General features: G+C 42.1%; 1 protein-coding gene across 1 annotated transcript in view; it reads right to left on the reverse strand.

Annotated features, from left to right (window-relative positions):
* Positions 1-17,196, reverse strand: part of LOC135466138 (serine/threonine-protein kinase Nek9-like) — a 33,675-nt gene extending 16,479 nt beyond the window's left edge. Inside the window, exons 1-12 of the mRNA XM_064743507.1 lie at positions 17,056-17,196; positions 11,437-11,614; positions 10,992-11,044; positions 9,714-9,784; positions 9,035-9,140; positions 8,735-8,784; positions 8,015-8,096; positions 7,762-7,866; positions 7,328-7,389; positions 4,900-5,011; positions 4,486-4,560; positions 4,148-4,210 (exon numbers count right to left, since the gene is read on the reverse strand). Coding sequence (XP_064599577.1) covers positions 4,148-4,210; positions 4,486-4,560; positions 4,900-5,011; positions 7,328-7,389; positions 7,762-7,866; positions 8,015-8,096; positions 8,735-8,784; positions 9,035-9,140; positions 9,714-9,784; positions 10,992-11,044; positions 11,437-11,614; positions 17,056-17,196 — 1,098 coding nt within the window. The remainder of the gene's footprint in view (positions 1-4,147; positions 4,211-4,485; positions 4,561-4,899; positions 5,012-7,327; positions 7,390-7,761; positions 7,867-8,014; positions 8,097-8,734; positions 8,785-9,034; positions 9,141-9,713; positions 9,785-10,991; positions 11,045-11,436; positions 11,615-17,055) is intronic.
* Between the last annotated feature and the right edge of the window lie 452 nt (positions 17,197-17,648).

Genomic DNA, 17,648 nt, shown 5'->3' on the forward strand with positions numbered 1-17,648 from the left:
TGATGTCACTATAGGCCTACTTACAGCATTCATATGACAAAGACAACAAGAAGCAGATGAGGTACACAGTTAACTGATGTCACTATAGGCCTACTTACAGCATTCATATGACAAAGACAACAAGAAGCAGATGAGGTACACGGTTAACTGATGTCACTATAGGCCTACTTACAGCATTCATATGACAAAGACAACAAGAAGCAGATGAGGTACAAGGTTAACTGATGTCACTAGAGGCCTACTTACAGCATTCATATGACAAAGACAACAAGAAGCAGATGAGGTACACTGTTAACTGATGTCACTATAGGCCTACTTACAGCATTCATATGACAAAGACAACAAGAAGCAGATGAGGTACAAGGTTAACTGATGTCACTATAGGCCTATTTACAGCATTCATACGACAAAGACAACAAGAAGCAGATGAGATACACAGTTAACTGATGTCACTATAGGCCTACTTACAGCATTCATATGACAAAGACAACAAGAAGCAGATGACGTACACAGTTAACTGATGTCACTATAGGCCTACTTACAGCATTCATATGACAAAGACAACAAGAAGCAGATGAGATACACAGTTAACTGATGTCACTATAGGCCTACTTACAGCATTCATATGACAAAGACAACAAGAAGCAGATGACGTACACGGTTAACTGATGTCACTATAGGCCTACTTACAGCATTCATATGACAAAGACAACAAGAAGCAGATGAGGTACACGGTTAACTGATGTCACTATAGGCCTACTTACAGCATTCATATGACAAAGACAACAAGAAGCAGATGAGGTACAAGGTTAACTGATGTCACTAGAGGCCTACTTACAGCATTCATATGACAAAGACAACAAGAAGCAGATGAGGTACAAGGTTAACTGATGTCACTATAGGCCTACTTACAGCATTCATACGACAAAGACAACAAGAAGCAGATGAGGTACACGGTTAACTGATGTCACTATAGGCTTACTTACAGCATTCATATGACAAAGACAACAAGAAGCAGATGAGGTACATAGTTAACTGATGTCACTATAGGCCTACTTACAGCATTCATATGACAAAGACAACAAGAAGCAGATGAGGTACACAGTTAACTGATGTCACTAGAGGCCTACTTACAGCATTCATATGACAAAGACAACAAGAAGCAGATGAGGTACACAGTTAACTGATGTCACTAGAGGCCTACTTACAGCATTCATACAACAAAGACAACAAGAAGCAGATGAGATACACAGTTAACTGATGTCACTATAGGCCTATTTACAGCATTCATATGACAAAGACAACAAGAAGCAGATGAGATACACGGTTAATTGATGTCACTATAGGCCTACTTACAGCATTCATATGACAAACACAACAAGAAACAGATGAGGTACACAGTTAACTGATGTCACTATAGGCCTACCTAAAGCATTCATATGACAAAGACAACAAGAAGCAGATGACGTACACAGTTAACTGATGTCACTATAGGCCTACTTACAGCATTCATATGACAAAGACAACAAGAAGCAGATGAGGTACACGGTTAACTGATGTCACTATAGGCCTACTTACAGCATTCACATGACAAAGATAACAAGAAGCAGATGAGGTACACGGTTAACTGATGTCACTATAGGCCTACTTACAGCATTCATACGACAAAGACAACAAGAAGCAGATGAGGTACAAGGTTAACTGATGTCACTATAGGCCTACTTACAGCATTCATATGACAAAGACAACAAGAAGCAGATGAGGTACACAGTTAACTGATGTCACTATAGGCCTACTTACAGCATTCATACGACAAAGACAACAAGAAGCAGATGAGGTACAAGGTTAACTGATGTCACTATAGGCCTACTTACAGCATTCATATGACAAAGACAACAAGAAGCAGATGAGGTACACAGTTAACTGATGTCACTATAGGCCTACTTACAGCATTCATATGACAAAGACAACAAGAAGCAGATGAGGTACACAGTTAACTGATGTCACTAGAGGCTTACTTACAGCATTCATATGACAACGACAACAAGAAGCAGATGAGATACACAGTTAACTGATGTCACTATAGGCCTACTTACAGCATTCATACGACAAAGACAACAAGAAGCAGATGAGGTACACGGTTAACTGATGTCACTATAGGCCTACTTACAGCATTCATATGACAAAGACAACAAGAAGCAGATGAGGTACAAGGTTAACTGATGTCACTATAGGCCTACTTACAGCATTCATACGACAAAGACAACAAGAAGCAGATGAGATACACAGTTAACTGATGTCACTAGAGGCCTACTTACAGCATTCATACTACAAAGACAACAAGAAGCAGATGAGGTACACGGTTAACTGATGTCACTATAGGCCTACTTACAGCATTCATACGACAAAGACAACAAGAAGCAGATGAGGTACACAGTTAACTGATGTCACTATAGGCCTATTTACAGCATTCATATGACAAAGACAACAAGAAGCAGATGAGGTAGAAGGTTAACTGATGTCACTATAGGCCTACTTACAGCATTCATATGACAAAGATAACAAGAAGCAGATGAGATACACAGTTAACTGATGTCACTAGAGGCCTACTTACAGCATTCATACTACAAAGACAACAAGAAGCAGATGAGGTACACGGTTAACTGATGTCACTATAGGCCTACTTACAGCATTCATACGACAAAGACAACAAGAAGCAGATGAGGTACACAGTTAACTGATGTCACTATAGGCCTATTTACAGCATTCATATGACAACGACAACAAGAAGCAGATGAGGTACACAGTTAACTGATGTCACTAAAGGCCTATTTACAGCATTCATACGACAAAGACAACAAGAAGCAGATGAGGTACACAGTTAACTGATGTCACTATAGGCCTATTTACAGCATTCATATGACAAAGACAACAAGAAGCAGATGAGGTAGAAGGTTAACTGATGTCACTATAGGCCTACTTACAGCATTCATACGACAAAGACAACAAGAAGCAGATGAGGTACACAGTTAACTGATGTCACTATAGGCCTATTTACAGCATTCATATGACAAAGACAACAAGAAGCAGATGAGGTACAAGGTTAACTGATGTCACTATAGGCCTATTTACAGCATTCATATGACAAAGACAACAAGAAGCAGATGAGGTACAAGGTTAACTGATGTCACTATAGGCCTATTTACAGCATTCATACGACAAAGACAACAAGAAGCAGATGAGGTACACAGTTAACTGATGTCACTATAGGCCTACTTACAGCATTCATACGACAAAGACAACAAGAAGCAGATGAGGTACACGGTTAACTGATGTCACTGTAGGCCTACTTACAGCATTCATTTGACAAAGATAACAAGATGTAACATGAGTGATAATGCCCAGTCACTGTGTTGTGACAAATTAAAATTTTCAGAACATGTCAACGTTTTGACACATACAGGTGTGACTGTGAGGAACTCTGAGATGGCTGACTTAATTCTGTATTAATTTATTTGATTAGTGTTTTATGCCAAACTCAAGAATATTTCATTCTTTATGAAAGTGGCCAGCATTATGGTGGGAGGAAACCCACAGCCATCAGCACGTTGCTGGCAGACCTTCCAACCTATGGATGAGATGGCTGACAGCAGCGAACTAGATTACATATAGTGATGAAATCCATCACAGCTGACTCTTTGATGACATGAAGACTTGTGTGAATAAATGTGAACATTATTGGTTGAAAACTGTTCAAAATTTTGTGTTTATAAAAAGATAGATGTCAAGGTCAGGGAATCCAATATGGCAGATAACAGCCATGCTGAATTTTGTACAGTGACAAAAATCAATTCCAATAGTTCTAGCAAATTGTTGAAGATATACTGTGCACGATACCAGGTTTGCCAGACAGATGCACAGACAAAAATTTAATTTATGCAAAGCTCCCTTTGTCCACTGATTCTGAAAACAAAGGCAAAGCTAAGGAAAATTTCAAGTAAATGTGTTAGCCAAAAGCTAATCAGTCTTAATTATTTTTCTGAAACATTATCTGCACAAGTCTTTTCAGACTTGAAATTCCATTTGACTTTGATGAGAAGCCAGAGCAGGCATGTGTACATGTAGAGAGAATGATCATCATACTTACAGCCCAAGTGTAAATTTCCTTCTCTATGGTGATGGCGACAAAATGGGAATGACCAGCCACAACCTTGGAAAAGAGTACTCAGCAAATCAGTGTCTTACATACGTGTGCTTCACTGAAGCTAGTGTGAGTATATTTCATAATGTTATAGCTGTGAATCAGATACTGAACATGGAAACTAACTGAAACTTGAGTTCTTCTGTACCTGATTAGAGTGCTTGAGCAACCTTTATGGCTAGTGGAATAAAATAACTATTCACTTATAAACATAATAAAAGGTTATAGAACCTACTGGAATAAAGTAATTATTCAATTATAAGTATAAGAAAAGATAAGCTTACCTGCATGGCACTTTTCCCTCCCTTGAACAGATCCAGCTTCTGCGGTGTCTGTTTGCCCCCTCCCCACTGGTACACCTGATAACATTACCACAAATCCACATATATTAATCATTGGTTATAGTACGGGCTATACGTCAGTGATCAACTACACCTGTACATTTACATGTACTAATGTTTGCACCATTTAGACACCATGAAAGTCTAAATGCAACTTTTTTTAAGTACCAAGAAAAACCAAAACCCCTTCAATTTCAAGGTCAGTATTTCATGATATACATGACAAGAATTAAAGCCTAATATAGTCATCCAGATACATGTGCCTGACGCTCAAACAAGACCTACAGGCAAAACACGAGATAAAAAGAGAAAGAGCAAACACCAACTGCTTTTGACATCCTGTTAGTATTTGCTTACTTCACTTGTCTTTGAGGTCACCACGGGAACAGTGTCCGTTAATGCATTGGCAGACATGCGCACACGGCGGGCAACAGCATTCAACTCCCAGACTTTGTTTTCCACTCTGTCCCTGAAAACAGAGTACAATATAGACCATGTAGTTACAGTATGCAGACTTAACTCAAAGCTATTTGCATTTACTGTAAAGTACTTATTATTCACTGGGGGCCTCCGTGTCCGAGGGGGTTAGCACACCAGCATGGCGCAATGACCCAGGAGCCTCCATGTCCGAGGGGGTTAGCACGCCAGCATGGCGCAATGACCCAGGAGCCTCCATGTCCGAGGGGGTTAGCACGCCAGCACGGCGCAATGACCCAGGAGCCTCCATGTCCGAGGGGGTTAGCACGCCAGCACGGCGCAATGATCCAGGAGCCTCCATGTCCGAGGGGGTTAGCATGCCAGCACGGCGCAATGATCCAGAACCTCCTACCACTGCGGTCACTGTAAGTTGAAATCCAGCTCAAGCTGGCTTCCTCTCATGCTGTACGTGGGAAGGTCTTTCAGCAACCTGTGGATGGTTGTGGGTTTCCCCGGGCTCTGCCCGGTTTCCACCCACCATAATGCTGGCCGCCGTCACATAAGTGAAATATTCTAGAGTACGGCGTAAAACACCAATCAAACAAATAAATAAGTAAATATTATTCACTGGGATTTTTTTTCAGATTTACTTTGAAAATATGTTTGCGGGAATTAATTTTTTGCATATCTAATCAAGGGAATACTGGAAAAGATCTAAAAACTGTTAATTTCCCTTGTTATGCCCGATATTACTCAAGCACATCAAACAGGGATTAAGGGTGGTTTTAATTCTCCTTTATTTTTTGCGCTGCCACTAGTCCTCATAATCTGGATCACAGACTAAAACACTGGGGGATGGATTATCACTATGTAAGAAGATTACTGTCACACCTATCATGAACAGTATTCAAAGACGTGTCACTTAACTGCTTTCGCACCTTTGATGAGTTCTTGGCAAAGTGATCTGTCATTTTTTGAGCAGCTCAATGCAAAACATGTGAATTAACCATTATCGCCTTCAGTCATTCATTCTTTATCAAGCAACATTATTAAGTTTGGCTTGTTTTCGCTTTTAATCGTGCTCTGTAGCAGATCAGAAATCGGTAACATTGCCATAGCTGTCAAACGGCCATTGTGTTTGATCAGATCACAATTTTTAGAAGTTCACATACTGGTCCACAGGAGAGACACAGCCTATGGGATAGCATGTATCAAAGCAACATTCACTGGGAGCCATCCTGTGGTTGTATCTACTTTTCTTTCATTTTGATCAATCAAGCTAAAGACGAATAAACTCCCACTTTGTTTTATACCCACCAAGCCCTGCCACCAGAGTTTGAATATATTTAAAGCCTAATTTTCCCTCCACGCTGTTAAAATTCAGCAGGCCCGCCAGGTTTTCTTATGGCAACTCCTGTCAGTCCAGTTTTACGTTATTAATACTACCACCTGTAATATATGACTCAATATTGGAATTTTTTTCGATGGAATTACTTTTCGCGACAAATAACTGATTGCCAAATCTTAGACAATTAGTTCCAAGCGAAAATGAAGTACTTCACAGTACATGTATGTTGAACATTGCTTTACAACAACAGCATGGGATTTAAAGGAAGAGACCACAAAGAATATAATATGAGTTATTTCGGGAGAGGGATGGAAACAGACCTAAATGGCCACAGACACTTTCTTTCTGACGTGACGATTTGCATTTGGTCTAGTGTTGTTGTTTCTTTAAAGAAACAAAATTTTATATATGTCATGTATCTGATTGGTTGGTTGAGTGTTTTTCAACACAACACTCAAGAATTTTTCACTCATACAATTGTTGTTCAGCTTATGCGTGGTGAATTAATGCCTGATTTAACATTATATCTCTCATATGATACAGAGCCTCCTCATACATATAAAGGGTTTCCCTAGGTGATCATATGAATGGTATTGTCTCATTAGAACATTCTGCCAAAAGACACCAGAGAGGACACTCCATTCGAGCACAGCACACTAACAATGGTGAAAAGTAGTGCCAATATCTTTGTTTCATTATGATTTATATCAGACGCATGATGCCAATGTATGCCTAACTAAAATGCCAGTAAAAAGACACCAAACATGACACCAAACACTCAGGACACCCAATCCATACACAGTACATTGACAACAACACAATCAACATTTTACCTATACCTCATGCTATTCTAAGTGAGGTAATATGGAGATTTCACAGCATGAGTAAGATTGAAGTGAGTAGTGAACTGTGTTTGACCCCACTTGCATGGCAGCTGTTTCAACCACTAGGTCAGCTGACTGTGATGAGCAGTGACATGTACAATATAATGAATTATGTGTACCTAATTGGGTAGCTTACCTGTCACTGGCAAACTCAGCTCTGTTCAGTATTTCTTCAGCTGAAGGTCTATCATCAGGATCCTTCAACAATACACAAAATGTGTGCAGTGGATGGGATCTTCGATGTTGTATCAGGTATACAATAAATCCAGAGCACAACACAGAAATGAGTGCTACCAGCACACATGTCTTACAAATAAGCTTCCTCAAAGCATTATCTATCATATCATTTGCTCAACTCTCAATCAAGGTAAATTCTTCAGTAATATGCATTAGTTATTTATTAAAACTGTACAAGCAGGTATCTAAATGTGCAATAAGGTATATGTAACAATATGGAGCCAAACAGTGAAGTACTAAATACTAGAGTTAAAATTAAGCCAGTCTTGTTTATTAACTAAAGTAACAAAAAAAAATGATATATGTAACACCAGAAAAAGTTTGAAATGTTACCTTTTGAAGCAGGCACTTCACAAGTTGTTTAACGTCATAGGAATATGTGGGATCAATCTCACCAAATTCTCCACACACTATCTCATTGGCCAATTTCAAGGGATTCTGAAAAACAATTGCAAAGGGGTAGAAAAAAAACCCATCATATGATGCAGTAATACTGTAGTTATTAAAAATTAATTAATTATTTTAAAATATGATACAGTAGGACACTGTTTGCAAAGAAATATCATCTTGTATTTGGCCTACTTACTGTGGCATAGAATGTCTTTTGTAGTGTTAACAGCTCAAACAAAACACAGCCTAAAGCCCAAATGTCACTCTTGAAGTTATACCTGAAATGACATGATACAGAGTTATACCCCTTCCCTCTCTCAAAGAGGGGGGACAACTCCCTCAAGGTTTCTCAAGCAAAAGGGTTACAGTAATTATTTAAATTACTGATAATCAAAAATTTGGGTGTAAAACAATTTAACAAAAAAAAATTCGGAACAAAACTTTAAATTCTTATCACATATTTTCTAATTTGAATATTTATTATAGCAACAGGCATATTTTGACTTTCACAATGATACAGAATTAAACTACTAAACTAACTAAAAGAGTTAAATAGATTTATATATTTATTTATTTGATTGGTGTTTTATGCCTTACTGAAGAATAATTCACTTACACAACAGCATTATGGTGGGAGGAACCTGGACAGAGCCCTGGAGGAACCCACGACCATACGCAGGTTGCTGCAAAACCTTCCCACGTACGGCCGGAGAGGAGGCCAGCATGAGCTGGACTTGAACTCACACCGACCACATTGATGAGAGGCTAGGGTCATTACGCCAGGCTGGCATGCTAACCCCACTGGCCAGAAATGTAATGGCTGGCTATCTACTATGGCAGCCTAACCATTTATCATTTTCACTAACATGGAAAGGCAACTCTATGACACCGAACACTTCAAACTACACAGACTTACTTGACCCCCTGAACTATCTCGGGTGACATGTAATATGGGGTTCCAACAAACTGAAACAGGAAAATGTGAACAGGATTAACGACACACATGTATGGACAAATCCTGAGTCCTATTTTGATATTGTCAATGCTGATATTATAGTATAAACAGTGCAATCACCCACTGTGTGAGACTGTATCAGATGACTAGCATGGGACAGTTTTTCTGTTAAAGTCATGATCAGTGTATCAGCTAGGATCGCTTTCTGATTTCTCTAATTTTCAGTTGTAAAAATTGACAACTTTGATACTGTACACTTACCGAGTCCACCAACTGAGACTTGGTATCCAGAACTTTTGAAATGCCAAAGTCTCCCAGTTTTACTAGACCCAGTTTCGTCAAGAAGACATTCAATGTCTTCAGATCTCTGCAACAAATATATCCATTATTACAATGTCTAATTAAACAACTTCTCATGTTCAAACTGTCATACAGAGTAAATGTTTTAAAATCTTCATTTAAGACACATGTGCAGTATTAAGGCTAATAAATCTCTGATAAGATTACCCTGGATTAGCAGTTTAATAGGTTATCTAATCAAGTGTTGAAACCATCTGAGGACTGCTACTTACTGACAAACTTTTCCACGGATGAGATTTGTATGTCATGTGGGTGGACAGACTTTCAAGTGCAAATGGCCCTACAAATGCTGTCAACCATTTACTTTTACCAAGGCCCCACAAACAATCAGAGCTCACTGGAGAAGCCAGAAATTCCCTGTTCACGACAGGAATTGAGCCTGCACTTCTAGCAACTGAACGACAAACATCTTAACTACTTGGCCACGATCCATTCTCATTTGTCTGTATTAGACCCCTAAATACATGTATTTACATATAGCAGCAAGTTTTGATTAAGAGTACTGCCTGTATAACTGCAAATAAGAATTTTATCCACACACGAGACTAGTACTTATCATGACTAATTTGAATGACCTCACCTATGGAGTATACCATAGCCATGTATGTATGATACTGCTGACGTCAGCTGGAACATGTACCAACGAACAACCTGAAGAGAGATCGGACAGAAAGTTCTAGCAATATACAAGCAGAATAATGTTATACTGTGTATAAATATAATATTGACATTATTTCCCCCTTTACAATCAGAGAGCACGTGTCTTGATTGCCAGGTTATTCCAAGACTAGAACTAGGGCCAGGACTCACAGAGCATCTTAATCATTCCTGGCTCAAGGGTAACATTAAATAGCCATATGAGCCCTGCTTACACCTTACTACAACTAGGGCCAGTACTCACAGAGGGCATCTTAATCATTCCTGGCTCAAGGGTACCATTAAATAGCCATATGAGCCCTGCTTATACCTTACTACAACTAGGGCCAGTGCTCACAGGGGGAATCTTAATCATTCCTGGTCCAAGAATCCCATTAAATAGCCATATAAGCCCTACTACCTCCTGACCAGAACTAAGGCCAGTGGTTGTAGGGGCATCTCAGTGATTCCTGGTACCAGGATCCAATTACATGGCCATATGAGCCCTGCTCACTCCTGACCAGAACTAAGGCCAGTGGTTGTAGGGGCATCTCAGTGATTCCTGGTACCAGGGTCCCATTACATGGCCATATGAGCCCTACTCACTCCTGACCAGAACTAAGGCCAGTGGTGGAAGGAGCATCTCAGTGATTCCTGGTACCAGGGTCCCATTACATGGCCATATGAGCCCTACTCACTCCTGACCAGAACTAAGGCCAGTGGTTGTAGGGGCATCTCAGTGATTCCTGGCACCAGGGTCCCATTACATGGCCATATGAGCCCTACTCACTCCTGACTAGATCTAAGGCCAGTGGTGGAAGGAGCATCTCAGTGATTCCTGGTACCAAGGTCCCATTACATGGCCATATGAGCCCTACTGACTCCTGACCAGAACTAAGGCCAGTGGTGGTAGGGGCATCTGAGTGATTCCTGGTACCAGGGTCCTATTAAATGAATGGTCATATCAGCCCTGCTGGTTGGAACCATGGTAAGGCCAGTGGTGGTAAGAGCATCTCAGTGATTCCTGGTACCAGGGTCCTATTAAATGAATGGTCATATCAGCCCTGCTGGTTGGAACCATGGTAAGGCCAGTGGTGGTAGGAGCATCTCAGTGATTCCTGGTACCAGGGTCCTATTAAATATGAACTGAAGCAAGCCTGTATGAGTTTCATCAACTACAGGGAACTGTCATGGTGCACACATTATTGTGAAATTCACATACCTCCTCTGAGAACAACTCCTCTTGTTTCACAATCTTCTCATGAAGATTCCCACCTGCACAACAGGAGTTCTGGTTTTATACATTTTAATGTCATTCCTACCATCAGTTGGCCAGCTTATATGTTTATTACGTTGCACAACCTGTTAATGCATTGAGATAATCTGGAACATTAAGGCTCAATACAATGTCCATTTTATTTTAGGAACATAATGCATACATCTCTTACCAAAACATGTGGAAACACTAAATTTCTCTTGTTCTTCACTGATTGACTTCAGAATTATTTATCTCTAAAAATATGTCATCTGCCTGGTGAAGTTAAACACCAGTACATCTATGGCTTTAGATTAACAATCTAGCGTGGTGCAATGACCCAGAAGTCTCTCACCAATTTTAATCTCAAAACGATGCTGTATTGACTTTGAGGGAGACTGTTAGAACCTACCGTTAGCGTACTCCATTTCAATGAGAAGACTGTCTTCTACCAAAAAGTGATTGTAGTAGGTGATGATATTGGCATGGTTCATTAATGACAATATGTCAATCTCATTTTGAGCATCTCTCTTCCCCTTCTCATTCAAACTATTGAGATAGACCTCTTTCCATACAACCAAGCTGTTATCCTGTAAACATATACAACTTAATCCTTAGCCTATAAACACTGATTTGGTCAGGCAAACTCTTTATATGATGAAGACAAAGACATAGTAACAATGTGTTACAAGATTAATTATTTATTTAATTGGTATTTAACACCATACACCGTGACCCCGTACTTTGTGTACATACCGCCTTACCACAGTACACTCCACATGTTATACACATAAGATCATAGGTATTTATGCGATCATAATTATGTTGTGTCTCTTCAGAAGTTTGGCGTACCACTCAATAACGATAATTAATTCCTTGGCATCTAACACTGATATTAACACCTGACTATAAGTGATATAATTCAACCAAGTTACCTGAACTATATTAACCTCGTCGTTTAAACAGGTCATAAAAAAACATGAATTGTCATTTACAATAAAACCACTGGACCCTGCAATTAATACTGAGGTGAATAGCTTTCTTCCAATCTACAGGGGCATCTCAGTGATTCCTGGTACCAGGGTGCCATTACATGGTCTTATGAGCCCTACTCACTCCTGACCAGAACTAAGGCCAGTGGTTGTAGGGGCATCTCAGTGATTCCTGGTACCAGGGTGCCATTACATGGTCTTATGAGCCCTACTCACTCCTGACCAGAACTAAGGCCAGTGGTTGTAGGGGCATCTCAGTGATTCCTGGTACCAGGGTGCCATTATATGGTCTTATGAGCCCTACTCACTCCTGACCAGAACTAAGGCCAGTGCTTGTAGGGGCATCTCAGTGATTCCTGGTACCACGGTGCCATTACATGGTCTTATGAGCCCTACTCACTCCTGACCAGAACTAAGGCCAGTGGTTGTAGGGGCATCTCAGTGATTCCTGGTACCAGGGTCCCATTACATGGTCTTATGAGCCCTACTCACTCCTGACCAGAACTAAGGCCAGTGGTTGTAGGGGCATCTCAGTGATACCATTACATGGTCATATGAGCCCTACTCACTCCAGACCAGAACTAAGGCCAGTGGTTGTAGGGGCATCTCAATGATACCATTACATGGTCATATGAGGCCTACTCACTCCTGACCAGAACTAAGGCCAGTGGTTGTAGGGGCATCTCAGTGATACCATTACATGGTCATATGAGGCCTACTCACTCCTGACCAGAACTAAGGCCAGTGGTTGTAGGGGCATCTCAGTGATACCATTACATGGTCATATGAGCCCTACTCACTCCTGACCAGAACTAAGGCCAGTGGTTGTAGGGGCATCTCAGTGATTCCTGGTACCAGGGTCCCATTACATGGCCATATGAGCCCTACTCACTCCTGACCAGAACTAAGGCCAGTGGTTGTAGGGGCATCTCAGTGATACCATTACATGGTCATATGAGGCCTACTCACTCCTGACCAGAACTAAGGACAGTGGTTGTAGGGGCATCTCAGTGATTCCTGGTACCAGGGTCCCATTACATGGCCATATGAGCCCTACTCACTCCTGACCAGAACTAAGGCCAGTGCTTGTAGGGGCATCTCAGTGATACCATTACATGGTCATATGAGGCCTACTCACTCCTGACCAGAACTAAGGCCAGTGCTTGTAGGGGCATCTCAGTGATTCCTGGTACCAGGGTCCCATTACATGGTCTTATGAGCCCTACTCACTCCTGACCAGAACTAAGACCAGTGGTTGTAGGGGCATCTCAGTGATTCCTGGTACCAGGGTGCCATTACATGGTCATATGAGCCCTGCTGACTCCTGACCAGAACTAAGGCCAGTGGTTGTAGGGGCATCTCAGTGATTCCTGGTACCAGGGTGCCATTACATGGTCATATGAGGCCTACTCACTCCTGACCAGAACTAAGGCCAGTGGTTGTAGGGGCATCTCAGTGATACCATTACATGGTCATATGAGGCCTACTCACTCCTGACCAGAACTAAGGCCAGTGGTTGTAGGGGCATCTCAGTGATTCCTGGTACCACGGTGCCATTATATGGTCTTATGAGCCCTACTCACTCCTGACCAGAACTAAGGCCCGTGGTTGTAGGGGCATCTCAGTGATTCCTGGTACCAGGGTCCCATTACATGGTCATATAAGCCCTACTCACTCCTGACCAGAACTAAGGCCAGTGGTTGTAGGGGCATCTCAGTGATTCCTGGTACCAGGGTGCCATTACATGGTCTTATGAGCCCTACTGACTCCTGACCAGAACTAAGGCCAGTGGTTGTAGGGGCATCTCAGTGATACCATTACATGGTCATATGAGCCCTACTCACTCCTGACCAGAACTAAGGCCCGTGGTTGTAGGGGCATCTCAGTGATTCCTGGTACCAGGGTCCCATTACATGGTCATATAAGCCCTACTCACTCCTGACCAGAACTAAGGCCAGTGGTTGTAGGGGCATCTCAGTGATTCCTGGTACCAGGGTCCCATTACATGGTCATATAAGCCCTACTCACTCCTGACCAGAACTAAGGCCAGTGGTTGTAGGGGCATCTCAGTGATTCCTGGTACCACGGTGCCATTACATGGTCATATGAGCCCTACTCACTCCTGACCAGAACTAAGGCCAGTGGTTGTAGGGGCATCTCAGTGATTCCTGGTACCAGGGTGCCATTACATGGTCTTATGAGCCCTACTCACTCCTGATCAGAACTAAGGCCAGTGCTTGTAGGGGCATCTCAGTGATTCCTGGTACCAGGGTGCCATTACATGGTCATATGAGGCCTACTCACTCCTGACCAGAACTAAGGCCAGTGGTTGTAGGGGCATCTCAGTGATTCCTGGTACCACGGTGCCATTACATGGTCTTATGAGCCCTACTGACTCCTGACCAGAACTAAGGCCAGTGGTTGTAGGGGCATCTCAGTGATTCCTGGTACCAGAGTACCATTACATGGTCTTATGAGCCCTACTCACTCCTGACCAGAACTAAGGCCAGTGGTTGTAGGGGCATCTCAGTGATTCCTGGTACCAGGGTGCCATTACATGGTCTTATGAGCCCTACTCACTCCTGACCAGAACTAAGGCCAGTGGTTGTAGGGGCATCTCAGTGATACCATTACATGGTCATATGAGCCCTACTCACTCCTGACCAGAACTAAGGCCAGTGGTTGTAGGGGCATCTCAATGATACCATTACATGGTCATATGAGGCCTACTCACTCCTGACCAGAACTAAGGCCAGTGGTTGTAGGGGCATCTCAGTGATACCATTACATGGTCATATGAGCCCTACTCACTCCTGACCAGAACTAAGGCCAGTGGTTGTAGGGGCATCTCAGTGATTCCTGGTACCAGAGTGCCATTACATGGTCTTATGAGCCCTACTCACTCCTGACCAGAACTAAGGCCAGTGGTTGTAGGGGCATCTCAGTGATTCCTGGTACCAGGGTCCCATTACATGGTCTTATGAGCCCTACTCACTCCTGACCAGAACTAAGGCCAGTGGTTGTAGGGGCATCTCAGTGATTCCTGGTACCAGGGTGCCATTACATGGTCTTATGAGCCCTACTCACTCCTGACCAGAACTAAGGCCAGTGGTTGTAGGGGCATCTCAGTGATACCATTACATGGTCTTATGAGCCCTACTCACTCCTGACCAGAACTAAGGCCAGTGGTTGTAGGGGCATCTCAGTGATACCATTACATGGTCATATGAGGCCTACTCACTCCTGACCAGAACTAAGGCCAGTGGTTGTAGGGGCATCTCAGTGATACCATTACATGGTCATATGAGCCCTACTCACTCCTGACCAGAACTAAGGCCAGTGCTTGTAGGGGTATCTCAGTGATTCCTGGTACCACGGTGCCATTACATGGTCTTATGAGGCCTACTCACTCCTGACCAGAACTAAGGCCAGTGGTTGTAGGGGCATCTCAGTGATTCCTGGTACCACGGTGCCATTACATGGTCTTATGAGCCCTATTCACTCCTGACCAGAACTAAGGCCAGTGGTTGTAGGGGCATCTCAGTGATACCATTACATGGTCTTATGAGCCCTACTCACTCCTGACCAGAACTAAGGCCAGTGCTTGTAGGGGCATCTCAGTGATACCATTACATGGTCATATGAGGCCTACTCACTCCTGACCAGAACTAAGGCCAGTGGTTGTAGGGGCATCTCAGTGATTCCTGGTACCACGGTGCCATTACATGGTCATATGAGGCCTACTCACTCCTGACCAGAACTAAGGCCCGTGGTTGTAGGGGCATCTCAGTGATACCATTACATGGTCATATGAGGCCTACTCACTCCTGACCAGAACTAAGGCCAGTGGTTGTAGGGGCATCTCAGTGATTCCTGGTACCAGGGTGCCATTACATGGTCTTATGAGCCCTACTCACTCCAGACCAGAACTAAGGCCAGTGGTTGTAGGGGCATCTCAGTGATTCCTGGTACCACGGTGCCATTACATGGTCATATGAGCCCTACTGACTCCTGACCAGAACTAAGGCCAGTGGTTGTAGGGGTACAAAATGATGGAACTGTAGATCCAAAATATTCAGTAAAATAAAACTACAGATTTGATAGTCCGTGACTGATCCAACACTGTGTCAAATATGTTGACAGGCTTGGAAAATGGGATTATTTTTCATGAACATATGTGACTGCCATGGACCTTTATGGCTCGGCGATTCTCACAACAGGTTAGTTAATTACAGAAAATATACGAGTCATATTGATGTATACTAGGGAAGATTTAATGCGCGTGTGAAAAGCAATAAATGTTCCTTACCACCAATCTGATGCATCAGGGGCTGTTTCTCTTCCTAACTCTCGCAACTGTGTTGCTCTATGAGAGTTTCCCACTCCGCAACTAAATTTTTCCAAGTCTATAATGTCACAGCAATCTATGACTACAAATTTATATAAAGTATCTACTTTACTTGTCATTAAACAAAGTAAGCTTAGTGAGAAGTCATTATATCATCAGGGAAAACATTTTCTTCAGAATGACCTAATTTAGCATGAAGATCTCAAAAATCAAAAACCCGGCCTAGGGATCACAAAATCATCTCAGACTTGTGTTAAAATTTCAAATCAATTTGAAATTGTTATTTTTTTACGTAACAATGTAAAATACCGCTTGACAGTGTAAATTCTTGCTAAGTTAATGTCGGACTACAACAAATGTCAGCTAAATTAAATGAAAGGAACATCCTAAATTTAATTACTGAAAGCTCAACTAAAGTCTAAGATAGCTTCATGATTACGGGTCCCTGACATTCGCCTGTCTATATTTCCATGAAAATTTTGTGTGGATGCACGTTGCTGAAGCACCTGACGGACAAGCGTTTGACATGCATGTAATGATGTATACATATTACTGCGGGTCCACCTGACTGAAGCACCTGACGGACAAGCGTTTGACATGCATGTAGTGATGTATATATATTACTGCGGGTCCAGTTATCGTGATTAGTGATGGATTTTTTTGGGTTGTGTCAATTTTAACAAGTCCACACCTCGCTCTTCCTGTACAACACCGCTTCTCCAAATGCCCCTCTTCCCAGGATTCGCACGTAAGTATAGAATGTTTCCTGCTGACATTCGATCGGCGGTAAAACTGGAGAGGACGGGCCACCGTCCCCATCGTCCGACGCCATGTTGTAAACAAACTGCATGTTAGCCATCTGGCGGCAAGTAATAGAACAAGCACCTGTCAAAATGAACGTACCTTCAAACTGACCGAATGGTTCGCCTTCAACCCTTTATAGGATCAGATTGGGATGGGAGGGGTAATCACACAACGGTAAACCAATGAAAGAGTAAATTCTGGAAAAGCTGAAATCCCCTCAGCCACAATAACATGGTTAATTAAAGCATGCTGATCACAGTTTTATAGCTCATGTTTATTACACAACAGGAATCTGCGGCAAGCTTTGTATGGTCTTGTTCTTCAACTTAAAGTTGGCCAAGGTCTGCAGGTTCTAGAACTGGAATGTATTGGTAGTTTAGTGGTTGCATGGTCGGTCTAAGCCACTTAATATTTAATCAGATCAGCAGATGAAAGAAATCAGTGGTTGGTTTACCTTTTGACCCATACTTGTACGGCGAA

The sequence above is a fragment of the Liolophura sinensis genome, chromosome 6 (assembly GCF_032854445.1).
Source record: "Liolophura sinensis isolate JHLJ2023 chromosome 6, CUHK_Ljap_v2, whole genome shotgun sequence".
Classification (NCBI taxonomy): Eukaryota; Metazoa; Mollusca; class Polyplacophora; order Chitonida; family Chitonidae; genus Liolophura; species Liolophura sinensis.